The following is a 27,608-nucleotide window of genomic DNA, read 5'->3' as shown; positions in this document are numbered from 1 at the left end:
GCTGGAATGGGGGATCCTGGGCTGGAATGGGAACCCTGGGCTGGAATGGGGGATCTTGGGCTGGAATGGGGAACCCTGGGCTGGAATGGGGATCCTGGGCTGGAATGGGGATCCTGGGCTGGAATGGGGATCCTGGGCTGGAATGGGGGTCCCGGGCTGGAATGGGGACCCTGGGCTGGAATGGGGGATCCTGGCCTGGAATGGGGATCCTGTTCCGGCTCGGGCGATCCTCCCTCCCCGCATACCGGACGGGGCCGCTCCGTGCCCGGGACAAGCCCAGATGTGCCCGGGACAAGCCCAGATGTGCCCGGGACAAGCCCAGATGTGCCGCCAGCTGCCCGGCGGATTCCTGAGCGCTGCGTCAGCGCCCCGGCCCGGCGCGGGGCAGGAGGAAAACTCCGGGCAGGAAAATTCCGGGTAGGAAAAGTCCGGACAGGAAAATTCCGGGCAGGAAAAGTCCGGGTGGGAAAAGTCCGGGCAGGGGCCGGTGGGCAGGGACGGAAAGGACGTGGCGATGTCGCTGCACCTCCAGCCCTGTTCCAGGCTGCCAGCGAGCAACGGGAAGGACACGGAGCCTGGAAAAGCAGGAGCAGGACAGACCTCACCTGCGGCCACGCACAACCCCGACAGAAATCGGGGCCCAGCCCCAAGGGATTGCGCAGAGACCTTCGGGGTTTTCCTTTAGAGCGTCCCTCGCATTCCAGCGAGCCCAGGAGGGGTCAGGTCCCGCTTGGAGCAGCAGTTCCAGCCCCCCGAGCGGGTCAGAGGCCCGGGGACCGTGTCCCTGGTGGTGCCACCGGGAGCGGCTGTGGCGTGAGCACAGCCCAGGCCGGGATTTTGGAGCCTCTGCTCAAAGTCCTCGCTGCGAATCAGGCAGAACAGGAACTTCAGCCCGGACTTTTCCCGGCTCCTGGCGGCTCTCCCGGGCCTCGGCTCCGTTCCCGCAGCGCTTCCCGCGGCGCCGGCGGAGCCCGGACCCACCCGCGGTCCCCTCTCCGAGCAGAAATCCGCGCTCCCGGCCCCACCGCGGCCCGGGGCGCGGAGGAAGGGCGGGGGGCGCGGAGGTGGGGCCGGGGGCCGGCGCACAAAGCCGGGGGCTGCGCCGGGGCGGGCCCGGTGCGCGGGCGCGGGGTCCAGGCTCCTCCTCCGCCGCCGCCGCGCCGGGGATGCTGCGGCCGGGCCGGCTCCGGGAGCCCCGCGGAGCCCCGCGCCGCGCCGAGGAGCCAGCGGCCACCCCAGGTGGGCACGGGGGGACACCGGGGGGACACCGTGGGGCCGTGCCCGGGGGGCTCCGGGCAGGGCCACGGAGGGGACGCGCGGGGGAAGCGCTGGCGGCACCGGGGAACGCTGCCCGGGGAGCTGCGGGGACACCGAGGGGACCCGGAGGGGCTGAGACTCGCGGTGGGGCTCCCCACAGTGCGATGATTTTGGGGTGACCCCCCCCGCCGGGCACAGCGGCCCCGGGGATGCCCCTCACCGGCCCTCCCCCGGCCCGGCACCGTGGGGACCGGGCTCGGGGCTCGGGGACAGGGCTCGGGCTCGCTCACAAAGGGTCGGGATCGCCCCGGGAGAGCGGCTGGACTCGCCCCGTTGCCGGTTCCCATCCCTCTGGCCGCTCGGAGCCGGCCGCGGCTCACTCGGGGCTCGGCTCTGGCTTCTCGCTTCCCTCTGAAGTCTGGAAAACTTCTTTTCACACGGCAGCGAGAAAATTCTGCCTGTTCAGCACCTCGGTGCGGCTTCCGCGGGTTCCAGAGCCCCGCGCTGCCCGGCCGGGAGGGGAAGGCAGGGAAGGAGCGGATGCCTTTGGTTTGTTGTCATCAGCTCGGAGCCATCCCGGCGAGGGGCTGCCTGCTCCTGCAGGAATTCTTCGCCGCTGGAGCTGCGTGGGAGGGGAGGAAGGAGCGCGGGGGCCGCGGTTGGAGCGGGCAGCGGGACCCCTGCGGGAAACGCCGACCGCACCGGGAGGGATGCGGCAGCTCCGTCCCGCCGCTTCTGCAAGGGCTCCGGCTTTTCCTGGAGCCACGAGGGGCTGGCCCCGCTCCGGGCTGGGCTTCTGCAGCCCGGGGAAGGCGTGGGAGGGAGCTCGGAGCTGCCCGGAGGCCGCGCAGCTCCTGGAAAGGCAGGGATGAATCTCGCCTGGAAAAGCGGCGCTGGAGAGCTGCCACGGGCAGAGGCAGCGCCGGGCTGTCACCGCTCCGCCGGTGATACCGAGCGCTCGGGGGTAGATCCGGTGCTCCACGGCGGGGCCGAGCACGGGGACAGGTCCTGGCAGGCGACATTCCCGTCCTGGCAGGCGACATTCCCGTCCTGGCACGCGACATTCCCGTCCTGGCACGCGACATTCCCGTCCTTGCTGAGCCACCCGAGCTCTGTTTGCACCGTGACATCCCCCGAGGGCCCTGGGCTCCCCCTCCTGCTTCAGGGGTCCCTCCCACGGGGCAGATCCCCCCCGCACCTGGCAGGAGGGTCCCACACCCATAAGAGGACCCGAGGTCGTGCGGGACCCCCAGTGCTGAGCCCCCCTACCCCAGGGATGTGCTCCCATCCCTCAGTCCACAGCTGCATCCCTCCTGTGTGTGCATCCCTGTCACCCGGGCAGCTGGGCTCGGTGTCCTGCTGTCCCCTTGTGCCACCACCCCCCGTGGCTGCCCCGTCCAGCAGAGCCGAGCCCCGGGCACCGCCTCGGCCTGAGGGGTTTCTGTCTCTGTCTGTGCTCACAGTGGGGTCCGTGCGCCTCGGGGAGCCAGGAGGGACCAGCGCTGGCCCCATTTTTGGGAACAGGCCCGTGCGTTTCCACAGGAGAAACAAAAATCCTCCCCAGAGCTCCTGCTCTGCGCTGGAGGCTGCGGCGAGCAGAAAACGAGTGGGGGAAAAAACTCCCCCACCATCAGCCAGACACCGATTTACCTCCCCTGGGAAGCTCTGCCGGGGATTCCTGTCCGGCCCAGCCTCGCACCGTGTCACAGCCTGTCCCCTGCGTGTGTCCAGCTCACCTCTGTGTCCCCAGCCAGGCTCCTCCAGTGTCACCCTGTCCCCTGCGTGTGTCCAGCTCACCTCTGTGCCCCCAGCCAGGCTCCTCCAGTGTCACCCTGTCCCCTGTGTGTGTCCCTGCGTGTGTCCCTGTGCCCCCAGCCAGGTTTTCCAGTGTCACACACTGTCCCTTGCGTGTGTCCAGCTCACCCCCGCGCCCCCAGCCCGGTTTTCCCGCGGCTGCGGCGCCGCTCCGCCCAGGCCATTAATTACCAGGGTCATTAATGAGCGACACAAAGAGCTGGAAGTGCGAGATCCTCGCAAATCGGCGTTGGGGGCAATTAATGGCAGCTGCAAAAGCGCACTCAGCCGCACAACCGCGGCTCCGGGGATGCTCCCGGCCCTCGCTGCGGGACCCCCCGGAGCCCCCGGACCCCCCGAGCCCCCGGCTGAGCCCCCCCAGGCCCGGCGGGGCTGCGGGATCGGCCCGGAGCCGCTCCGTCCCTCCCACCCGTTAGTCACCGCTCCTGGCAGGCAGCGCTGCCGAGGGGGGAGGCGAAGGCAGGCGAGGCTCAGGCAGCAGAACGAGAGCTGCAGAGCAGCCCCGCACCCCACAGAGCCGCCCCGCACCCCACAGAGCCGCCCCGCACCCCACAGAGCCGCCCCGCACCCCGCAGAACCCCGGCACAGCCCCCCGCCCGCGGGCACTGCCAGGGCTGCGCTCCCGTGCCCAGGGCAGGAGGGGCAGCGGGAGATGCTCCGCTCTGGAGGGGACAGGGATTTGTCCCAGGGATTTGTCCCAGGGATTTGTCCCAGGCTCTGCCCCTCCTCCTGCAGCCCTCGCTCTCTCCTCGGCCCCAAATCCCTCTCTCCCCACTCTGGGAAAGGCTCTGCCCGCAGCGGGCAGGTCCGGTCATGCTCAGGTGAGGCTCAGGTGAGGCATCCTCGGCACGCAGAGATGGGCAGCGCACAGCAGCAGGGCCCGGCCGGGGCTGGGGCAGGAATCTGATCCTTGGGAGCATCCCCAAAAATCCCTGAGAGCCAAAGCCGAGCTGCAGGGTCCCTTCCCGGGACACCGAGTCACCCGGGGCCACCGGCAGCGCTCGGTGCCTGCGCTGCGTGGCCAAGTGTGAAACTGTAGTAGCACTGCAGCTATTCCGGGAGCTGCTGCTAAACCTGCTGTGAAACCTGCTGCTAAAACCGCTCCTAAAGCTGCTCCCGGAGCAGCCCGGCCTGGCACAGACACGGCTGTGGCTCCGTGCGGGACCTTCATCCTGCAGGGCTCAGGGAAAGCTCAGCCCCCGCAGGAAATTTGGAGGGGATTTTTCCTGTCCCCCCTGACCACTGCCTGGCGTGTTTATAAATATCCCTCTCTCCTGGGAGGCCCCAAATCCACCCCCTGCCGGATTTATTCGGTGTTCCACGCTGGCCAGCTGCCCTTGGGGGGATTTTTGCAGGAGCTGCAGAGCAGCAGGGAAGGAGCAAGGCAGGAGCCCCGAGCAGGGTTTCCATTCGGGATTAGTTAAAAATAGCAGGGAATGCACAAAGATCCGGCACGTGGCTCATCTACCGAGGCTTTCCCTGCTGCCAGCCGGGCTTTTGTGCTGCTCCCCGGGCTGGGAGAAGCAGCAGGGCCGAGCAGCTCCCGGGATTTTTGTGGGAAGCTCTGAATTCCCTGGATTTGGGGAGCAAAACCCTGCGGAAGGAGCAGCGCTGGTGTTCCTGCAGCAGCAAACGTGCAGCGCTCCCAGCCAGACCTTCCTCCTCTTCCTCCTCTTCCTCCTCTTCCTCCTCTTCCTCCTCTTCCTCCTCTTCCTCACAGCCAGGACTTGTCCTGCTGGGCTGAAATATTCCCGTTTATCCCCCCGTGGCAGCAGCAGGCCTCGGCCAAGGCAGCTCCTGCCTGAAGGGAGTTTTTATCATTTTTGGGACAGCCTCGTCCCCGAGCTCTGCCTTTGGGGGGAGGGAGGATCCTCCCAGGCCTGGCAGAGGAAGAGGACGGAGCTGGAAGGGTCTGGGAAGGGAAAACCTCCCAAAATTCCCGGCTGCCATCCCGAGGTGTCCCCTTGGAGCTCTCCTGCATGCAGGGCTGTGGATTTGGCCCCTTGCCCAAGCCAGGATCAGAGGCTCCTGCTCGAGATCCAGGAACATTTGGGATCTTTAACTGCCCCTTTTTCCAGCAGCCGTCTCCTCCTGCTCCTCCTGATTTTCGGAACAACTCGGTGACAGCTCCGTGAGCCACTTAGGGAAGGGCTCCTTTAAAGGTTAATTAAATATTCCCTGCAACTTTGATGCACATTTCCCTGTTGGGAGAGCTGCTCTATTTGGCAGCCAGGCATTAAAGGGGTGGATTTCACCACGGGCCAAGTCTGGAAAGGAGAGGAAGAGGAAAACGGGAAGTGAGAGCTGAATTTGCCTTTTATTTATTTTTTTATTTTCCCCTTCTGCTGCTGCATTGGAGCATTGGGATGGGATGTGACACTCTGGGAAGAGGAGAGGAGCTGGGGATGAGGAGCCAGCAGCAGCAGATGCTCCTCGCAGTGAGGACCCAGCTTGGCTGCTCCTCAAGGAGCACAAGTTGCCTTTCCTCAGCTCTGAGCGCCAGGCTGGGGACAAAAATCCCCAAATTTAGACGAGCCGGGTGTAAGTGGTGCCACAGATGGGAAGGGCAGCACAGGAGGAATCACAGCAAAGCTCAGCCTAGACCTGGTTTAGTTTGAGGAGGGTCTTTAGGCCCTACCTGGGAGAGGTTTTCCCTCTGACTCTCACAGTTTCCTCAGGCTGGGGCACAGCTTTGGGGCTTTCAGCTGCTGCCAGGCCAGTGACTGCCCCTCCTGTTTCTCAGGCACTGTCCAGCCCTTGGCTGGAGGAAAAAACCCCAAACCAGCCCAATTCCAGCCCAATTCCAAGCCTTGTCCCCCTTTCCAGGCCATCCCCAGGGCGCAGGGAGGAGGGGATGGCAGAGGGTGGCCCCGTGCCCCTCACGGTGCCCATCTGAGCCCAGCAAGCCCAAATTTGCTTTCTGGTCTCCAGAGAGGCCAGGAGGTGCCCCAAGTGTCCCCGAGAGGGGCTGAAGGAGCAGAGGGGTGGGGTGGGCTGGCCGCTGTGGCCACCAGGAGCAGGGGGGCAGTGCCAGGGGGGCGATGCCAGCGAGGCAATGCCAGCCCTGCCGCTCCTGGCTGCTTTTCAGCCGCTCGGCAGAGGGGGGGAGAGACAATAAAAGGCGCGGAGATTGCAAACACAGCCCGGTCTCCATGGCAGCCTGAGCACCGCTGCTAAATTTTGCCTGTACATGGAGAGGATGCTGCTCCCCTCCTGTGCCCGGGGGAGTTGAGCGGCACAAAGAGCCTCGGCCCAGGTGTTTCTGGCAGGTTTTGGGGAGCTCGGTGCCAGCAGCTCGTTCCACGCTGAGGGAGATGGGTTTGGTGTCCCTCACCCCGCGTTTATCCATAATTCAGGGCTGGGGCCGCGTGAGCAGCCCGTGGAAGCGGAAAGCAGGAGGAGAAATATTTCGGGCTCGCGTTGAGTTACACCAAGTTCCTGCTATTTTTAGGCGGACAGACAAAGCCTTCCCAACAGGCAGAGCCCGGGGGAGGCTGCAGGACCCCCAGCCCGGCGGGCAGGGATTCAGGGATCCATCCCGAGCCTCCCGGGGATGGAGCCGGGGATGGAGCTGGGATGGAGCCGGGAATGGAGCCAGAATGGAGTCGGGATGGAGATGGGGATGGAGCCGGGATGGAACCGGGGATGGAGCCGGGATGGAGCCGGGATGGAGCCGGGATGGAGTCGGGATGGAGCCGGGGATGGAGCCGGGATGGAGCCGGGATGGAGCCGAGATGGAACAGGGATGGAGCAGGGATGGAGCAGGGATGGAGCCGGGAATGGAGCCGGGGATGGAGCCGGGATGGAACAGGGATGGAGCCGGGATGGAGCCAGGATGGAGCAGGGATGGAGCAGGGATGGGGCCGGGATGGAGCAGGGATGGAGCCGGGATGGAGCTGGGATGGAGCAGGGATGGAGCTGGGATGGAGCCGGGATGGAGATGGTGCTGGAGCCGGGATGGGGCCGGGATGGAGCCGGGGATGGAGCAGGGATGGAGCCAGGATGGAGCCGAGATGGAACAGGGATGGAGCAGGGATGGAGCAGGGATGGAGCCGGGAATGGAGCCGGGGATGGAGCCGGGATGGAGCCGGGATGGAGCCGGGATGGAGCCAGGATGGAGCCAGGATGGAGCAGGGATGGAGCCGGGATGGAGCCGGGATGGAGCCGGGATGGAGATGGTGCTGGAGCCGGGATGGGGCCGGGATGGAGCCGGGGATGGAGCAGGGATGGAGCCAGGATGGAGCCAGGATGGAGCCAGGATGGAGCCAGGATGGAGCCGGGATGGAGCAGGGATGGAGCAGGGATGGAGCAGGGATGGAGCCGGGATGGAGCCGGGATGGAGCAGGGATGGAGCCGGGATGGAGCCAGGATGGAGCTGGATGGAGCCGGGATGGAGCAGGGATGGAGCCAGGAATGCAGCCAGGATGGAGCCGGGATGGAGCCGGGATGGAGCCGGGATGGAGCCGGGGATGGAGCCGGGATGGAGCCGGGATGGGGCCGGGATGGAGCCGGGATGGAGCAGGGATGGAGCCGGGGATGGGGCCGGGATGGAGCAGGGATGGAGCCGGGATGGAACCGGGATGGAGCAGGGATGGAGCAGGGATGGAGCAGGGATGGAGCAGGGATGGAGCCGGGGATAGAGAAGGGATGGAGCCAGGATGGAGCAGGGATGGAGCCGGGGATGGAGCCGGGAATGGAGCCGAGAATGGAGCCGGGAATGTCGGCTCCCAGCGCGCAGATTGTGCGGGGCAGGCTCGGGAAGGGAAGCGCGAGCAGGGCTCGGCGGCCGCCGAGTGAAATCCGGGCTCAGCTGTCACCACCCCGGCACCACCTGCCAGCCCCAGACGGCTCCCAAAGTATCCCAAAACACCCCAAAATATCCCCCCCAACCCCGTGCTGGGGGGCGGGCAGGAGGGGCCGCCCCACACCTGCAGGGATGGCACCTCAGGTGAGGTGTCCCCTCTGGGGACAGGAGTTTCTGTCCCCCACAGCATCCCCGGGAGGCCGAATTGTCCCAAATTTGGCGCTGTGGCGGCTCCCCCGGGCTGGACGCGGCGCCGCTGTCACCCTTCAGGTGTCCCCAAAGCAGAGCAGGGAGCGGGCGTTTCTGCCTTGCCAATTAGCAGGGCTCTAATTGCCGTCTCAGTCGCTCATTAGTGCGAAAAGCCAGATGCTGGGAGGAATTACAGGAGCTGAAAGGATCTTTCTCTCCGCCCCAGGAATATTTAACGGTGTCTCACACGCGTTCCCTTTGTAGCCGAGCATGACTGATGCGGTTCGTGTGGGTGCTCTGTGAATCACTGAGCCCCCAGAGCCCCGCGGCAGCAGCGGGGACGGAACTGGGCAGCGCTGGGTGGCACCGGGAGGCTCTGGCACCTGGTGGAGCCAGCTGGGGGGGGCTGGAGTGGATTTAACCCCCAAAAAAGGGAGGAGAAATTGGGGTTCTGCTGTCACAGGCAGGGCTGAGCGTTGCTCACACCAATGTTGGTGTTGGGAGGATGGAGAAGAGCTGGAGATCCATCAGGGTGGGCAGAGCAGGGGTCTCCAAGCTCCTGGGATGTTGCCAGGCTGTTCTGCGCCCAGGTGGGAGCACCCACCCCGTGGGGCAGCTGGAGCAGGGCTCAGGCAGGGGAAGGGGCTGTGTCCAGCCCAGCTCCCGGGAACTGGGATTTTCTGGGCCCTGCAGCTCCCAAACTGCACCTCCGTGGGGGCAGCCCGGGGGTTTGGCCTCCAGAAATCCCTCCTCGCTCAGGGGCAGCTCCAGGGCCGGCCTGGGAGCAGCAGGTTCCCAAAGTGACTTTTGGGGACGTGGTTCCAGGCTGGCAGGCGGGAGGTGGGGATGTTCAGTCCCTGTCGCTCACCATCTGCTGCATCCCGGGTAATTCCAGGATCACCGAATGTCCTGAGCTGGGAGGGGCCCGCGGGGATCAGAGTCCCCAGCCCTGATCCCACAGGGGTCAGAGTCCCCATCCCTGATCCCACAGGGATCGGAGTCCCACAGGGCTCAGAGTCCCACAGGGCTCAGAGTCCCACAGGGATCCGAGTCCCAGCCCCGATCCCACAGGGGTCAGAGTCCCACAGGGCTCAGAGTCCCAGCCCTGATCCCACAGGGATCGGAGTCCCACAGGGCTCAGAGTCCCACAGGGCTCAGAGTCCCACAGGGATCAGAGTCCCCATCCCTGATCCCACAGGGGTCAGAGTCCCACAGGGATCAGAGTCCCACAGGGCTCAGAGTCCCCAGCCCTGATCCCCCAGGGCTCAGAGTCCCCAGCCCTGATCCCACAGGGATCAGAGTCCCCAGCCCTGATCCCACAGGGATCAGAGTCCCCAACCCTGATCCCACAGGGGTCAGAGTCCCACAGGGATCAGAGTCCCCAGCCCTGATCCCACAGGGGTCAGAGTCTCCAACCCTGATCCCACAGGGGTCAGAGTCCCACAGGGGTCAGAGTCCCCAGCCCTGATCCCACAGGGGTCAGAGTCTCCAACCCTGATCCTACAGGGGTCAGAGTCCCCAGCCCTGATCCCACAGGGATCAGAGTCCCCAGCCCCGATCCCACAGGGCTCAGAGTCCCACAGGGCTCAGAGTCCCACAGGGTCAGAGTCCCACAGGGGTCAGAGTCCTACAGGGATCAGAGTCCCACAGGGTCAGAGTCCCACAGGGCTCAGAGTCCCACAGGGTCAGAGTCCCACAGGGATCAGAGTCCCACAGGGTCAGAGTCCCACAGGGCTCAGAGTCCTACAGGGATCAGAGTCCCCATCCCCGATCCCACAGGGGTCAGAGTCCTACAGGGATCAGAGTCCCACAGGGATCAGAGTCCCAGCCCTGATCCCACAGGGGTCAGAGTCCTACAGGGATCAGAGTCCAGCCCTGATCCCACAGGGCTCAGAGTCCCCAGCCCTGCACTGACACCCCGACAATCCCATCCCTGGAGCCGCCTCGGGGCCGTGCCCATCCCCTGGTCAGTGCCCGCCGCCCTTTTGGGGCAGAACCTTTTCCAGCCGTTCCCCAGCCAGGCCTCTCCTCAGCCCGGCTTTCCTGAGGGCTCTGACTCCCGGCAGGATCCGGCGCTTCCATCCCAGGGGATTCTGGCGCTGGCTGGATCTTTAACTGCGCCTTTCCCAGCCACACCTTCCTCTTCTTCCTCCTCTTCCTCACAGCCAGGACTTGTCCTGCTGAGCTGGAATATTCCCGTTTATCCCCCCGTGGCAGCAGCAAGGGATAAAAACTTCCTGAAGGGAGTTTTTATCATTTCTGGGAGCTCCGGCTGTGGGAGGAGGGAGGGTCCGCTCGCTCTCGGCCTTCGTGTCACCCCCACGTCCCCGGGGGGCTGCGGGGCGGAGGGGAGAGCAGCAGATCCCCTCTCTAGGCCGGGGATTAGCCGGGCAGAGGCTGCGGAGAGCAACCAGGAGGCTTTTTCTGCGCGTTGAGCAATCGGGTCGGACCGGGAACCTCTCCCCGTCCCCGCCGGGGCTGGGGCGGCACCCCCGGAGCTGCGGCTGCCCCTGAGTCACCGCAGAACCCCCGTGTCCCCCTGCCCTGCCCCGAACGCCGCCCGGAGCCGCCCGGGCGGGTCCTCCCGCCGCTCCCGGTGCGCTCCGGGCGGGCTCCGCGCCTCGCTCCTCCCGGGGCGTCCGCGCCTCCCTTCCCAAAGCTGCTGCTGAACTCCGCGATGATTTTTGCCTTTCGATGCAAATTGATTTTTTTGGGGTTTTTCCCCCCTTTTCTTCCCCCTTTTTTTTCTTTTGTATTTTTGTTTTCCCTTTTTTTTTTTTTTTGCATTTCCCCCTTTTTTTGCCCTTCCCCCCTTTTTTTATTTGCCCTTTTTTCCTTTTTTTTCCCTTTCTTTTTGGCCTTTTTTCCCTTTTTTGCTTTTTTTTTGCATATTTTCCTCCTTTTTCTCCCTTTCCCTCTTTCTCTCCCCTTTTTTTGCCTTCTTCCCCCTTTTTTCTTTTTTTTTTGCCTTTTTTTGCCTATTTTCCCCCTTTTTCCCGTTTTTATTCCCTTCCCCCCCTTTTTTTTGCATTTCCCCCATTTTTTTGCCTTTTTCCCCTTTCTTATGCCTTTTTTTGCCTATTTTCCCCATTTTTTCCCCTTTCTCCCCCCCTTTTTTGCATTTTCCCCCTTTTTTGGCTTTTTTTTGCCTTTTTTCCCCTTCCCCCCTTTTTTTGCATTTCCCCCATTTTTTTTGCCTTTTCCCCCTTTTTTTTGCCTTTTTTTTGCCTATTTTCCCCTTTTTTTCCCCTTCCCCTCCTTTTTTTTGCATTTTCCCCCTTTTTTGCCTTTTTTTGCCTTTTTTCCCCTTCCCCCCTTTTTTTGCATTTTCCCTTTTTTTTTTTGCCTTTTTCCCCTTTTTTTTGCCTTTTTTGCCTATTTTCCCCCTTTTTCCCCCTTTTTCCCCCTCCTCCCCTTTTTTAGCCTTTTCCCCCCTTTTTCCCCTTTTCCTCCCTTTTTTCCCCCTTTTATTTTTGCCTTTATTTTTTCCTTTTTTTGCCGTTTTTTGCCCTTTTCTGGTTTTTTTTGTTTTTTGTTTTTTTTTGGTTTTTTGTGGTTTTTTTGTGGGTTTTTTGGGGTTTACTTGTTTGTTTTGTGGTTTTGATTTTTTTTTTTTTTTACTTTTGAGCAATCGCACCTCCACCCGCGCCCACGCAGCTGCCGGGCCGCTCGAGTGGCCGGAACGTGTCACCGAGCCGTGTCCTTCCTCCCCACGAGTGTCCCAACCCTGCGAGTGGCAAAGCGGGGCGGGACGCGCGGGGAGCGCTTTGTGCCGCCCGCGATCAAACGCAGCGCAGGGGATGTCGCCGGGGGAGAGGGGACAATGGTGGCACTGAATGAAAACCTTGTTGTGGGGCCCCGAGGCACAAAGGAGCGCGGCCGGGCCGGGCAGGGCCGAATTCAGCCCCGGAGCGCCGGGAGGGGCCGGGCACGGGCGGGGGGCTCGGGGAGCGCGGGGCTGGGCAAGCGAGAAAAGAGAGGGGTTTGGGGAGGAAAAATGGGTTTGGGGAGAGAAACCAGCAGGGTTTGGGGAGGAAAAATGGGTTTGGGGAGAGAAACCAGCAGCGTTTGGGGAGCAAAAAGAGCGGGGTTTGGGGAGGAAGAATGGGTTTGGGGAGAGAAACCAGCAGCGTTTGGGGAGTAAAACCAGTGGGGTTTGGGGAGCGAAACCAGCAGCGTTCAAAGAGCAAAACCAGCAGGGTTTGGAGAGCAAAACCAGCAGGGTTTGGGGAGCAAAAATGGGTTTGGGGAGCGAAACCAGCAGGGTTTGGGGAGCAAAAAGAATGGCGTTTGGGGAGGAAAAATCGGTTTGGGGAGCGAAACCAGCAGGTTTGGGGAGCAAAACCAGCAGTTGTGGAGAGCAAAACCAGCAGGGTTTGGGGAGCGAAACCAGCAGGGTTTGGAGAGGAAAAATGGGTTTGGGGAGCGAAACCAGCAGGTTTGGAGAGCAAAACCAACAGGGTTTGGGGAGCAAAAAGAGCGGTTTGGGGAGGAAAACCGTCAGGGTTTGGGGAGTAAAAATCAGTTGGGGGAGTGAAACCAGCAGGGTCTGGAGACTATAAATCAGTTTGGGGAGCAAAACCAGCAGCGTTCGAAGAGTAAAACCAGCAGGGTTTGGGGAGTAAAACCAGCAGGGTTTGGAGAGTAAAAATCGGTTTGGGGAGTAAAACCAGCAGGATTTGAAGAAAATCCAGCAGGGTTTCAGGAGTAAAAATCACTCTGAGGAGTAAAACCAGCAGCGTTCAAACAGTGAAACCAGCAGGGTTTGGAGAGTAAAAATCGGTTTGGGGAGCAAAACCAGCAGGGTTGGGAGAGTAAAACCAGTGGGGTTTGGAGAATAAAACGAGCAGGGCTTGGGGAGCAAAACCAGCAGAATTTGAAGAGTAAAACCAGCAGAATTTGAAGAGTAAAACCAGCAGGGTTTGGAGAGTAAAAATCAGTTTGGGGAGCAAAAGGAGCAAGGTTTGGAGAGTAAATCCAGCAGGGCTTGGAGAGTAAAACCAGCAGGGTCTGGGGAGTAAAAATCAGTTTGGGGAGTAAAACCAGCAGAGTTTGGAGAGTAAAACCAGCAGGGTTTGGAGAATAAAACGAGCAGGGCTTGGGGAGCAAAGCCGTCAGAATTTGAAGAGTAAAACCAGCAGGTTTGGAGAGTAAATCCAGCAGGGTTTGGGGAGCAAAATCAGCAGGGTTTGGAGAGTATAAATCAGTTTGGGGAACAAAACCAGCAGCGTTCAAAGAGTAAAACCAGCAGGATTTGAAGAGTAAAACCAGCAGGGTTTGGGGAGTAAAATGAGCAGGGTTTGGGGAGGAAAAAACGGTTTGGAGAGGAAAACCAGCAGGGTTTGGGGAGGAAAAATCAGTTTGGGGAGTAAAAGCAGCAGGGTTTGAAGAAAATCCAGCAGGGTTTCGGGAGTAAAAATCACTCTGGGGCGTAAAACCGGCAGGGTTTGGAGAGTAAAAATCGGTTTGGGGAGCAAAACCAGCAGGATTTGGAGAGTAAAAATCAGTTTGGGGAGCAAAACCAGCAGCGTTCGAAGAGTAAAACCAGCAGGGTTTGGGGAGGAAAAAGAGCAGGTTTTGGGGAGCCCAGCCCCAGCTGGGCGCAGGGAGAGCAGCAGGAGCCGGAGCTGAGCCGGGCAGGATCTCTCACACCGCCCAGGGCAGCTGCGTGTCCCCAGCCCAGGGGGGTTCGGCAGCGTTTGGGGGTGCTGGAGGCTCAGCCTGGCTTTGGTGCCGCTCCAAGCTCTGCACTGAGCCGTTCCCTTCACTGGAGCCCAGCTCAGATGCTCCAGGCAGCACTTTTGGCCGTGGAAATGCCCAGATTGCCCCTCCAGGGCCACATTCCCGGTGTCCCCAAGCCCGGGTGGGACACGGGCACGGCGCCTGGCAGCGCTCGGGGGAAGGAGGATGAGCCCCGAGCCGGCTCTCGGCAGCTGCTGCGCTCCCCCTGCACCTCCCAACAAACCCCCAAACGTGTGGGAGCATCTGCGCGGCGAGGATGAATAAGAAGAATGATCCGGGAGGGAAAAGCGGGGGCCGGGAGCTGGCGGGGACGGAGGAAGCGCTGGCACCGCAGAGGGGAACGGGGAGCGGGGCAGCTCCTGCCGGGGGAAGGCGCAGGGGGGACGGGGAGAAGCCTCAAAGGCTGAGCGAGATGAGATTGAGGGAGATCAGACCGAATTCCGGGGGGAAGGAGCCCGTGCGTGGGTTGCATGACTGCGCTGATGAGATGCCATTCATTTTTTCCCCGCTCGCTCCGCACAAGCCCGAGTGGGTGAATCCACGTGTTCCCCCCCATATCGTGGGGCTCAGCCCGCGCTGCTGCTCGGGATCTGCCCCCCAGCACCCCCACACCTCCGGGGGAGCCCCGCGGTGACCGGTCCGGGATTCCGTGATCCATGGGGAGCTGGAAGCGCCTGGCGGGGTCACGGACCTGCTCGGGGAGGGGACACGGGGGTCGCGCTGCTGCCACCGCGGTGGTGCCGACGAAAGGGACGTGAGAGGCTCAAGGCAGGCACGGGGCGACCGGGGCGCGCTCCTTCCCTGTGCTCGCTAATTGATCGCGGTAATCACCTCCGGGGCTGTGCGGGGACACCGCGGGACCCGCCGAGGACACCGGGACCCCCCCGCAGCTCCGGTCACCCCTCACTGCGCGGGGCTCCCGGCTCGCAGCCTGGACCCGATCTCCGGGGCCTTTGCTCCTCGTCCTGTGGCTCGGTGACCTCCGGCTGTGTCACACCCCTCAGGCGCCCAGTGCGCTCCAGCTGTGCACCCCCTCTCCAGCTGTGCACTCCAGCTGTGCTCCCTCTCCAGCTGTGCTCCCCTCTCCAGCTGTGCTGCCCCTCTCCAGCTGTGCTCCCCTCTCCTGCTGTGCTCCCTCCCTCCAGCTGTGCTCCCCCTCTCCAGCTGTGCTCCCTCTCCAGCTGTGCAACCCTTCTCCAGCTGTGCTCCCTCCCTCCAGCTGTGCTCCCTCTCCAGCTGTGCTCCCCCTCTACAGCTGTGCTCCCTCTGTCCAGATGTGCTCCCTTCCTCCAGCTGTGCTCCCTCCCTCCAGCTGTGCTCCCTCTCCAGCTGTGCGCTCCCAGCTGTGCTCCCTCTCCAGATGTGCACCCCTTCTCCAGCTGTGCGCTCCAGCTGTGCTCCCTTCTCCAGCTGTGCTCCCTCTCTCCAGCTGTGCTGCCCCTCTCCAGCTGTGCTCCCTCTCCAGCTGTGCTCCCCTCTCCAGCTGTGCTCCCCCTCTCCAGCTGTGCGCTCCCAGCTGTGCACCCCCCCAGTTTCACTTTTGCACTCTCGTGACCATTTCCTTTATTTTATTTTATTTTATTTTTTGCCCTTCCCACGATCCCGGCTCTCACCCAGCCCAGCTCCCACCCCCCTGAATCCCCAGCCCCGCGTATCCCCTCGGTTCTCCCGTGGCAATGTTCGCCCCGCCGGGGTTTGGGGCTCAGCGAACCCTCCCCCGGCTCCCTGCCGTGCCTCAGTTTCCCCGCACGGCACCATGGAAGGTGCTGAACGCGGAGCGGGGACAGTTCTGACCCTTTCTGGGCCCCGTGTCCTCCCCCAGAGCCTTCCTCTGCTTCCCGTGAGTTCCAACTCCCTCACAGCTCCCAAAGCGCTCATTTCTTAGAGGGAAAAGGAAGAAAAACGTGCCCAACTGTCAGAATCGGAGGTATTGATGATTCCCAGATTGTAAAAGTCTCTGTCTGTCAGCCCCGCTGCCAAAGCAGAAGCCATAATTGGTCTGTGCTGTTTCAGGGTTGTTTATTCTGTTTATCTCTAACATGTTCTGCTGCCCTGCCGCAGCTCTGTCCTGCAGGGCAGCGTGTGGGGCTCTGCCCTCAGTGGGATGGTACAAACATTAAATACCACAAACTACCTGTGCTGGATTTACAATAACGTGCCAATATCTGTCACCTACGTTGGACAGTGTGTCCCCAGCCTGAACCAACAGAAAAATGCCAACACCACAGTGAAACATGGAGGGCATGAAGAAGGAGGAAAAGGACAAGGCACACCCAATTTCCTCCATCTTGTCCCCTTTGGACCCCTTATCTAGAATCCTAAAATTTTACTTTTGCACCCGTGCCACACTTAATTATTGCTTATATCAAACACTCAGAGCTGGTAATTCATCCTGTAAGACTGAAAACTCTTTTCCATGGACAGAGATCAGACACACCCAATTTCCTTCATCTGGTCCCCTTTGGACCCCTAATCTAAAATCCTAAAATTTTACTTTTGCACCTTTGTCATGCTAATTATTACTTATATCAAACACTCAGAGCTTGTAATTCATCTTGTAAGATTGAAAACTGAGCTGGGCTGGGCTGGGCTGGGCTGGGCTGGGCTGGGCTGGGCTGGGCTGGGCTGAGCTGGGCTGGGCTGGGCTGAGCTGGGCTGGGCTGGGCTGGGCTGGGCTGGGCTGGGCTGGGCTGGGCTGGGCTGGGCTGGGCTGGGCTGGGCTGGGCTGCCCAGGGGCGATGCAGCCACAGGTGGCACCTGTGGCATTGTCACAGCACCTTCCACCCCCGCAGGGACCACCACGGGCTGTGTGGGGACAGTTGTAGGGACAATTCTGGGGACAATTCTGGGGACAATTGTGGGCACGATTGTGGGGACAATTGTGGGGACAATTGTGGGGACAATTGTGGGGACAAGTGTGGGGACAGTTGTGGGGACAGTTGTGGGGACAATTGTGGGGACAATATGGGGACAATTGTGGGGACAAGTGTGGGGACAATTTTGGGCAGAATTTTGGGGACGATTATCGCATCCCCCGCAGCGCTCCCTCCCCTCCTCCTCTTCCCAAACTCGCGCCGTATCAGCAGCGTCCCGGCAGCCGCTCAGGCTTTTCTCGCTTCCCTTAATCTCCCAAAAATGGATTTGGGGATTGGGAGGGGGGGTCTGTGTTCCCTGGGCTGCTTCGTCCGTCCCGGTCCTCGGGGCACGGCGAGAGGAAAAGAAATAAAGGGAGGGATGAGCGCGGGTGGGGCTGGGAGCAGGCAGGAATGGGAAAAAGGGGGAAAAGAGGGGAGGGAAAGTGAGGAATGGGAAAGGAGAAGAATGGGAAAGGAGAGGAGGGGAAAAGATAAGGGGGGAAAAAACAAGGAATGATTAAAGTGGAGTGGGAAGAGAGAGAAGAGGAAAATAGGAGTGGAAAAACATGAGAGGGAAAAGAGAGGAGGGGGAAAGAGAGAAGGGAGAAAAAGGAATGGTTAAAGATGAGTAGGGAAAGAGAGGAGGGGGAAAGATAAGGGGGGAAAAATGAATGGTTAAAGAGGAGTGGGAAGAGTGGGAAAAGAGAAGAGTGGGAAGAGAGAGAAGGGGGAAAATAGGAGTGGAAAAACAGGAGTGGGAAAAGAGAGGAGGGGGAAAGATAAGGAGGGAAAATGAATGGTTAAAGAGGAGTGGGAAGAGAGAGAACGGGGGAAAAGGAATGGTTAAAGAGGAGTGGGGAAAGGAGAATGGGAAAAGAGAGGAGGGGAAAAGAGGGGTGAGAAAAGAGGAGTGGGGGAACAGAAGAGTGGGGAAACAGAGGCCGGGCTCTGGGACTGAGGATGGGGCAAGGACGCGGCCCTGGCACCGTGTTCCTGCACCCCCTCCACCACCCGACCCTCTCCCACCCCCAATTTAACCCCCAGATTCCTGCTTGGACCGTTGGAGCTCGGCCTGGGGAGCTCTGGAGAGGGTTGGAGCACGCAGCGGGAGCTCTGAGCCGTTCCAAACACATACGGAGCAGAAACCTCCCCTCCCTCCTCCAGTGCCAACAGGACCCCGATCATTTTATTTACCTTCCTTCCCCCTTCTCCCGGCTAATTATCGAGCTGGACCTGCCTCCCCATTAGAGCCGGGAGTCGCAGAGGCCACCAGGAGCTGGGGCTTTATTTTATTTCTGTTTTCCCCTCACAACAAAGCGGATGGGCAGAGAGCCCCGCGTGCCTCTGATGGCAGCACTCAGCGCTCCCGGGGCCTCTCGTCCCCTCGAGTGCCATTAACGCTAATTAAGCCTCGCGGAGCCCCTTTCCAGGCAGGGTGAGAGGAGCGCTGGGAAGCGGAGAGGGATCCGGGAGAGGCTGTGCAGCCGGGATCTGTCCAGGAACGGGCAGGAGATGCTGGGGCTGGGTGGGAATCCACCTGCCAGGCACCTAAAAATCACCACAAACCCCTTTTCCTCCTCCGGGCATTTTTAGAAAACATTCCTGGCTTTATCCAGGGTGGAGAAAAAGCCATTTTTAATTAAGTAAATATTTAATAAAAGCCATTTAAATTGATAATAAATTAAAAACATTTAAAGCCATTTTCTGGCTTTATCCAGCATTTCCCAAGCACAGACTCCCAGCCGGAGCCTGGCCAGTGCCCGACCACCCTCGCGGGGGGTGAAGAACCTTTCCCTGATGCCCAGCTGTACTGTAAATGCAGGGGAACCCAATGGGAAGAAATGACGATGTCTGACTCAATTCAGAAAGCTGAATGATTTCTTTATTATAACTATGCTAAAATACATTAATATGCTGTATAAAAGGAGGATACTAAAACTACATACTACTTTCTCTGACTCTAACACAACTCGTGATCCTCTCTGAGAGTCCAGCTCCCAGTGGCTTGGATTGGTTTGGATTGGATCGGATTGGATTGGATTGGATTGGATCGGATTGGATTGGATTGGATTGGATCGGATCGGGTCGGGTCGGATCGGATTTGATTGGATTGGATTGGATTGGATTGGATTGGATTGGATTGGATTGGATTGGATTGGGTTGGATTGGGTTGGGTTGGATTGGATTGGATTGGATTGGATTGGATTGGATTGGATTGGATTGGATTGGATTGGATCGGGTTGGGTTGGGTTGGATTGGATTGGATTGGATTGGATTGGATTGGATCGGATCGGATCGGATCGGATTGGATCGGATCAGATCGGGTCGGGTTGGGTCGGACCGGATCGGATCGGATTGGATTGGATTGGATTGGGTTGGATTGGCCACCAGGCTCAAACAATCCTCACCAGAATCCAACCCAGCACTCACCCCACGTAAACAATTCTCCAAACACATTCCACATGGGAAAAAAAAGAGCAGAAACAGAAATTGTTTTCTCCTTCATTTCTCTTCTCTCATGCACCTCTATGAAAAATCCTGAGAGGGAGAGAAGCGTGCTGCCACCCAGCTGGACCCGTGGGACTGTGGGGATGGGATGTGCCCCCTGGCACCGCTCCGTGGCTCCCGTCCCTGTCACACAGAGCTCGGCACGGGGCTGAGGTTCCCCCCCGGTCTCTCCCCTCAGTTCCCACCCTCACACCCCCAAACCGGGGGGCTCCGCCACCATCCCCCGGTGGCTCCTCACAGCTGACGCTGTCCCCGTGTCCCCAGGCTCGGTGCTCCCGGCCGCCCCGCGGGCTCTGCTATGATCTGTCGGCGCTGGGAGCAGCATGGGCAGCGTCAGCAGCCTCATCTCCGGCCACAGCTTCCACAGCAAGCACTGCCGCGCCTCCCAGTACAAGCTCCGCAAGTCCTCGCACCTGAAAAAGCTCAACCGCTACTCGGACGGGCTGCTCCGCTTCGGCTTCTCGCAGGACTCCGGCCACAAGTCCGGCTCCAAGAGCAGCAAGAATGAGGATTTCTTCTACATCAAGGTCAGCCAGAAGTCGCACGGCTCGCAGCGGCCGGACTACACCGCCCTGGGCGGCGGCGAGCGCGGCGCGCCCGCCGGGACCAGCGCGCTGGACTTCGGGGCGCCCACGCCGCAGAAGCTGATGCCTTTCCCCGGCCAGCTGGAGGTGGTGAGTGGGGAAAAGCGTCTCTGGGAGCGGGGGGATGTCCCAGCAGAGCCCTTCTGTCCGCAGGTGCCACCACGGGTGATGCTTCTATCCCTGTCAGCCCCTAAATGATCAGGCTGGCCCAGAGACGCGAGGCTTTGAGGGGAGGAACATCAGGAGATGGGCAGAGGCCCTCACCCCGATGTGGTTGTCTTGCTTCTTTATTCCATGAGGTCCGGGGGGAACAGAGGGGGAAAGAGCACGAACAGGAAGGGTCAGGGGCTTGTCTATGCTCTGGACAGGGTTTCTTGGCTCTCCCCCAACCCCGTCAGGGCAGGAAGGAGGGGACCAGGCTTGTCTGATCAGAGGCACAGGGGTCCCGGGGAATGGGGAAAGGAGTGAGCTGTAACATGTGGGGTTGTGCTGGAAGCTCAGGGGGAGCAGGGGCAGCCGGGGACACTCTGCCCCCTCTGCTTCTGGGAGCTCGGACGGCAGCATGGCCCAAAGGATTTAGATCCTTTAATTTCCGAACCCAGCGGTTTTAGCCAGCAGCTCCCCCCCTTGAGCATCCCCCCCGAGCCCTCGGGGGCTGTCCCACCCCGCGGGGCAGAAGGGGCAGGAGGACACGCGTGGGGCTGGCGTGATGCTGATGGGCTCTGCTCTCCCCGGCAGGGTGGGGAGAAGCCGCTGCCTCGTCCCACGGCCTTCAAGCCGGTGCTGCCGCGCTCCGGGGCCATCCTGCACTCGTCCCCCGAGAGCGGGGGGCCCCTGGGCCAGCAGCTGCACCCCCCGGAGAAGGGCAAGGAGCAGGAGCTGCGGCCGCTGCCGTGCTCGGGGGGCCTGTCCGACTCCGGCCGCAACTCCATGTCCAGCCTGCCCACGCACAGCACCAGCAGCAGCTACCAGCTGGAGCCCCTGGTCACCCCCATGGGCCCCATCAGCCGCTTCGGGGGCTCTGCCCACAACATCCTGCAGTGCGCCATCATCCAGGACAGCAACATGATGAGCCTCAAGGCCATGTCCTTCTCCGACGGCGGCAACAAGATCCTGAACCCCGGCAAGGCCCCCCAGCACCGCCTCGCCGCCGAGAAAAGCGCCTGCGTGCGCTCGCCCATCGCCACGGATGAATCCACCATCCAGGAGCTGGAGCAGAAGCTGCTGGAGAGGGAGGGAGAGCTGCAGGAGCTGCAGTCGAGCTTCGAGGAGAAGGAAATCAGCTCCTGCCAGGCCTACGAGGAGAAGCAGCGGCGCTGCAAGGAGGAGCTGGAGGGGCTGAAGCAGAAATGCAACAGCAAGCTCAAGCAAACCTCGCAGAAGACGCAGCGGACGCAGCAGGTGCTGCACCTGCAGGTGTTCCAGCTGCAGCAGGAGAAGCAGCAGCTGCGGGAGGAGCTGGAGAAGCTCATGAAGGAGCAGAACCTGCTGGAGACCAAGCTGAGGTCCTACGAGAAGGAGAAGACCAGCTTCGCCCCCGCGCTGGAGGAGACGCAGTGGGAGGTGAGGGGCAAAAGGGGGCAGGGGGGACGAGGAGGGGGAGAGCTCCAAACCCCCCCAGCCCTTCCCGTCCCATTCCTGGAGCATCCCAGGCTGTGGGAAATGGGTGGGAAATGCCAGCAGAGCCCCGGGCTGTGCCCAGGGCAGCGGGGTTGAGGCTCTCGCTGCCCCCCTGAACCTTCCCCTCGCCCGAGGGAGCCAGCACAGCACAAACCCCCTCAGGGGCTGGAAGAACTCGGCATTCCCGGCCTCCAGCTCGGCTTTTCCTGCCCCACAGCACCTGTAAAGCTGCCTCAGCACAAGGAAATAGGAATTCCTTGCGCTTGCCTTGGCTTTTGTTAGGGAGCTGTAAAACCTTCCACTCTCTGCTTTACGTTAATTTACTCACTCCTTGGTATTGCCGAGAAAACACCATTAATGTGCTGGAAATTCCGAAGTTTAGTATTGCCCAGCAAACACCATTAATATGCTGGAAATTCTAACATTTAGTAAGAGGTGTATTAATTATAATATTATTATAATTACATACAAATATATATATATAATAATATAAATAAATAAAAATATATATAATAATATAAATAAATAAAAAATATAATAATATAAATAAATATATAATAATATATTATTTATTATAATAATAAATAATATGTACTATTATTTAATGTCATATTAATTATAAATAATAATTGTAATTAAATAATAATTATAAAAAATAGTCGTAAAAAAGTTAAATTCAGGGTCTGCACGTGCTGCACTCCAGCTGTGCCCAGCTCACAGGGGTGCCCTGGGTTTTCCCCGCCCTAACGCAGGTGTTCACCCCCGCCAGGTGTGCCAGAAATCCGGGGAGATCTCGCTGCTGAAGCAGCAGCTGAAGGAGTCGCAGACCGAGCTGACCACCAAGACCACGGAGATCCTGAGCCTGAAGGCGCAGCTGAAGGAGGTGAGGCTGAAGATGGAGGGGCTGGAGATGAAGACGCAGGAGCTGGAGGTGTCGCTGCGCACCAAGGCCATGGAGCTGGAGGTGTGCGAGAACGAGCTGCAGCGCAAGAAGAACGAGTCGGAGCTGCTGCGGGAGAAGGTGAACCTGCTGGAGCAGGAGATCCTGGAGCTGCGCTCCGAGCTGGCCGTGCTCCGCGAGCAGCTCAGCGAGGCCTCGCGGCCGGGCGGGGACGATGCCCAGGCCCTGCAGGGGCAGCTGGAGCGGCTGCGGGCCGAGCTGAAGGCGGAACGCGACAACAACGAGCAGATGAGCTGCAGCTTCCAGCACGAGCGGCAGACGTGGAAGGAGGAGAAGGAGAAGGTGATCCACTACCAGAAGCAGCTGCAGCAGAGCTACCTGCACATGTACAAGAGGAACCAGAGCCTGGAGAAGATGCTGCAGCAGCTGGCGGCGGGCGAGGACGGCAAGGAGCCCATCGAGCTGGAGATCCCCGGCGCCGACGTCCCCTACGAGGACATCATCGCCACCGAGATCTGAACCGCTGTCCCCGCCCAGCCGAGCCGTGTCCCCCCGGCCCTCCGTCGTGTCCCAGAGGTGACAAAGCCACTCGTGCCCATGGTGACGTGCCCACAGCTCCCCCGCCCCGGCACCGCCCCCGAGGAGGGCAGGGATCAGCACTCCAGGGAATGCTCCGCCATCCGCGCGCAGCGCCCAGGGGTGCTCTGCGCCAGGCTTGGGGAACACGGCCTGGCCTTGCTCTGGGGGTGGCACAGCTCCTGGGATGGCAGAGATCCTGGGATGGCAGAGATCCTGGGATGGCAGAGATCCTGGGATGGCAGAGTTACAAGGATGGCACAGCTCTTGGGATGGCAGAGATCCTGGGACGGCCCAGCACCGTCCTGCCTGCTGATGGTGGCAGGAATCAGTCCCAGTGTGTGCCCAGTTCCTGGGATGGCAGAGCTCCTGGGATGGCCCAGCACCATCCTGCCTGCTGATGGTGGCAGGAATCAGCCCCAATGTCTGCCCAGTTGCCAGGATGGCACAGCTCCGTCCTGCCCGCTGCCCATGGCAGGAATCAGCCCCAGCTCCCTGGAGGAAGCTCCCGCTCCTCCTCACCCCCCGTTGGCACCGATGCCAGGGCGCCGTGAGAGCACTGAGCCACCTCCGCCACTGCCACATCCACCCTGCCAGCCCCTGAGGGCCTCAGGAAGGTCCCCACCTGCTCACACCCCCCGGTACAGCCCAACCTCCCAAAATCCCCCTGAAATCACCCCAAAATCCCCGTTCAGTCCGAGCACAGCCCCCCTGCACCGCACCCACAGCACGCACAGCCCTCCCGGCACTCCCACGGGCTCCGTCCCTGTTCTGGCTGCCACGCAGCAGCTGCACCCAAGAATTCACAGGAATGTCCCAGCCATGGTCTGACCAAGGAATGGGGTTTGTGCTCACCCCACAACCCCCTGCACTCACCCCCGGCTGCCTTATCTCCTCCCGCGCCCCGATCCCATGGGATCCGGCCGAGGGGAGCTGGTTAAACACCCCAAACCAACCACTTCCACCTTAATTTCTACCCCAGCTCTTAAAAGTTCCTCCTGCCACCGGCGAGTGGCTCCACAGATGATGAGTGGCGCTGCTGGTGACCCTCGTGTCGCCCTGCGTGGGGAGGGAACCACAGGACCCAGTTTGTGGGGTGGGGGCTCCAGCCGAGACCCCTTTGTGCCAGTGCAATGATATTTTTGCTGCAATTATTTACCCACTGCCCCATTCCAGGGCTCCTGGGGGGTCTTGCACAATCCCAACGCCGCCAATTCGGCCACGGGCTCCGAGCTGTGCAAAATTCCGCGTCCCTCGCGCCACTCCAGCCTGGAAAGTGACACACAGGAACCAGTCTGTGCCTTCTGCGCCCGGCCCTGAGCACCCCAAACCTCTGCCCCATCTCTCCCAGCTGGGCTTGGCACTGCCCAGCCCGTCCTGGCACTGCCCAGTTGGATCTGGCACTGCCTAGCCATTCCTGGCACTGCCCAGCCAGGTCTGGCACTGCCCAGCCCATCCTGGCACTGCCCAGTTGGATCTGGCACTGCCCAGCTGGGCTTGGTAGTGTCCAGGCTGTCCTGGCACTGCCCAGCTGGGTCTGGCACTGCCCAATTGGATCTGGCACTGCCCAGCCGGGTCTGGCATTGCCCAGCCCGTCCTGGCACTGCCCAGCCGGGTCTGGCACTGCCCAGCTGGATCTGGCACTGCCCAGCCATTCCTGGCACTGTCCAGCCGGGTCTGGCACTGCCCAGCTGGATCTGGCACTGCCCAATTGGATCTGGCACTGCCCAATTGGATCTGGCACTGCCCAGCCGGGTCTGGCACTGCCCAGCCGGGTCTGGCACTGCCCAGCCATTCCTGGCACTGTCCAGCCGGGTCTGGCACTGCCCAGCTGGATCTGGCACTGCCCAATTGGATCTGGCACTGCCCACCTGGATCTGGCACTGCCCAGCTGGATCTGGCACTGCCCAGCTGGATCTGGCACTGCCCAGCCCATCCTGGCACTGCCCAGCCATTCCTGGAACTGCTCAGCTGCTCCTGGCACTGTCCAATTGGATCTGGCACTGCCCAGCCCGTCCTGGCACTGCCCAGCCCGTCCTGGTGCTGGCACAAGCGATGCTCACCCCCAACCCGCTGGAAAAGCCAACCTCGGGCTCCTGCGGGTGCCCCCCCGGGCCAGTCAGGGCCAGCCTGCCCATTCCCTTCCCGTTCCCTGCCCATTCCCTGCCCGTTCCCTGCCCATTCCCTGCCCGTTCCCTGCCCATTCCCTGCCCATTCCCTGCCCATTCCCTGCCCGTTCCCTGCCCATTCCCTGCCCGGTCCCTGCCCGATCCCTGCCCGTTCCGTGCCCATTCCCTGCCCGTTCCCTGCCCGTTCCCTGCCCATTCCCTGCCCGTTCCCTGCCCGTTCCCTGCCCAATCCCTGCCCGTTCCCTGCCCATTCCCTGCCCATTCCCTGCCCGTTCCCTGCCCGTTCCCTGCCCATTCCCTGCCCGTTCCCTGCCCATTCCCTGCCCATTCCCTGCCCGTTCCCTGCCCGTTCCCTGCCCATTCCCTGCCCGTTCCCTGCCCATTCCCTGCCCGTTCCCTGCCCGTTCCCTGCCCAATCCCTGCCCGTTCCCTGCCCATTCCCTGCCCATTCCCTGCCCGTTCCCTGCCCGTTCCCTGCCCATTCCCTGCCCGGTCCCTGCCCGATCCCTGCCCGTTCCGTGCCCATTCCCTGCCCATTCCCTGCCCATTCCCTGCCCGGTCCCTGCCCATTCCCTGCCTGTTCCCTGCCCGGTCCCTGCCCGGTCCCTGCCCGTTCCCTGCCTGGTCCCTGCCCGGTCCCTGCCCAGCCCCGCCGAAGGATATTTTTGGAAGCTGAAGGATCAGGGCCGGGATTTGGGATTTTGTGCATCCCTCAATGAGCCCGGCAACGCCCCGCTCCCGCTGGCCCCGGTGGCACCGTCCCTGTCCCCACAGTGTCCCCGCGGTGGCACCGTCCCTGTCCCCGCGGTGGCACCGTCCCTGTCCCATCCCTGTCCCTGCGGTGGCACCGTCGCTGTCCCCGTGGAGGCACCGTCCCTGTCCCCTCGGTGGCACCGTCCCTGTCCCTGCAGTGTCCCTGCAGTGGCACCGTCCCTGTCCCTGTGGTGGCACCGTCCTTGTCCCTGCAGTGGCAATGTCCCTGTCCCCGTGGTGGCACCGTCCCTGTCCCATGCCTGTCCCCTCGGTGGCACCGTCCCTGTCCCCATGGTGGCACCATCCGTGTCCCATCCCTGTCCCCACGGTGGCACCGTCCCTGTCCCATCCCTGTCCCTGCAGTGGCACCGTCCCTGTCCCTTCCCTGTCCCCGTGGTGGCACCGTCCCTGTCCCATGCCTGTCCCCTCGGTGGCACCGTCCCTGTCCCCATGGTGGCACCATCCGTGTCCCATCCCTGTCCCCACGGTGGCACCGTCCCTGTCCCATCCCTGTCCCTGCAGTGGCACCGTCCCTGTCCCTTCCCTGTCCCCGTGGTGGCACCATCCCTGTCCCCTTGGTGGCACCATCCCTGACCCATCCCTGTCCCCTCGGTGGCACCGTCCCTGTCCCATCCCTGTCCCTGCAGTGGCACCGTCCCTGTCCCATCCCTGTCCCCGTGATGGCACCGTCCCTGTCCCATCCCTGTCCCCATGGTGGCACCATCCCTGTCCCCACAGTGGCACCGTCCCTGTCCCATCCCTGTCCCCGCGGCGGCACCGTCCCTGTCCCTTCCCTGTCCCCGCAGTGGCAGTGTCCCTGTCCCTGCGGTGGCACCATCCCTGTCCCATCCCTGTCCCCACGGTGGCACCATCCCTGTCCCCACAGTGTCCCCGCAGTGGCACCGTCCCTGTCCCATCCCTGTCCCTGCGGTGGCACCGTCCTTGTCCCTGAGGTGGCACCGTCCCTGTCCCCGTGGAGGCACCATCCCTGTCCCTGCAGTGGCACCGTCCCTGTCCCTGCAGTGTCCCCTCAGTGGCACCGTCCCTGTCCCTGTGGTGGCACCATCCTTGTCCCTGCAGTGGCAATGTCCCTGTCCCCATGGTGGCACCGTCCCTGTCCCAGCCGTGTCCCCTTGGTGGCACCGTCCCTGTCCCAGCTGTGTCCCCACAGTGGCACCGTCCCTGTCCCCATGGTGGCACCGTCCCTGTCCCAGCCGTGTCCCCATGGTGGCACTGTCCCTGTCCCCATGGTGGCACTGTCCCTGTCCCATCCCTGTCCCTGCAGTGGCAGTGTCCCTGTCCCCTCAGTGGCACCGTCCCTGTCCCCACGGTGGCACCGTCCCTGTCCCATCCCTGTCCCTGCAATGGCACCGTCCCTGTCCCTTCCCTGTCCCCTCGGTGACACCATCCTTGTCCCATCCCTGTCCCTGCAGTGGCACCGTCCCTGTCCCTTCCCTGTCCCCATGGTGGCACCATCCCTGTCCCCTCGGTGGCACCGTCCCTGTCCCATCCCTGTCCCCTCGGTGGCACTGTCCCTGTCCCATCCCTGTCCCTGAAGTGGCACCGTCCCTGTCCCATCCCTGTCCCCACGGTGGCACCGTCCCTGTCCCCTCCGTGCCCCCGCGGGCCCGTGTCCCCAGCTCTGTGACGTGATCAGAGGCCTCGCCGTGCTGCCTTTGCACAACCGCGCTGTGTGTGCCCGTCGCATTCCAGGTGTGTCGCTCCAGGCCCCGGCCTGGACAGAGAATTATTTTTCTGCAGGTTTTCTTTTTTTTTTGGTTTTTGGTTTTTTTTTTTGGATGTTCTTTCTGGTGACTGATGTAAACTACTGGTTAATTTTATGTTTTTATTTATAAATAAATTTTTTAAAACTTC

At 61.4% G+C, this 27,608-nt stretch overlaps 2 protein-coding genes across 2 annotated transcripts in view; one reads left to right on the top strand and one right to left on the bottom strand.

The window, feature by feature from the left end:
• Positions 1 to 2,769, bottom strand: part of LOC140680443 (uncharacterized) — a 7,250-nt gene extending 4,481 nt beyond the window's left edge. Inside the window, exons 1-2 of the mRNA XM_072917549.1 lie at positions 2,719 to 2,769; positions 1,140 to 1,169 (exon numbers count right to left, since the gene is read on the bottom strand). Coding sequence (XP_072773650.1) covers positions 1,140 to 1,169; positions 2,719 to 2,769 — 81 coding nt within the window. The remainder of the gene's footprint in view (positions 1 to 1,139; positions 1,170 to 2,718) is intronic.
• Positions 1,083 to 27,608, top strand: LZTS1 (leucine zipper tumor suppressor 1). Its single transcript, XM_030289969.4, has 4 exons — positions 1,083 to 1,239; positions 19,435 to 19,844; positions 20,493 to 21,317; positions 22,144 to 27,608. The coding sequence occupies exons 2-4, from the start codon at positions 19,494 to 19,496 to the stop codon at positions 22,792 to 22,794; spliced, it is 1,827 nt and encodes a 608-aa protein (XP_030145829.3). The 5' UTR covers positions 1,083 to 1,239; positions 19,435 to 19,493; the 3' UTR covers positions 22,795 to 27,608.

Source organism: Taeniopygia guttata, chromosome 22, assembly GCF_048771995.1.
Source record: "Taeniopygia guttata chromosome 22, bTaeGut7.mat, whole genome shotgun sequence".
Classification (NCBI taxonomy): Eukaryota; Metazoa; Chordata; class Aves; order Passeriformes; family Estrildidae; genus Taeniopygia; species Taeniopygia guttata.
Note: the sequence above shows the minus strand (reverse complement) of the source record. Positions and strands in the feature narration are given on the sequence as shown.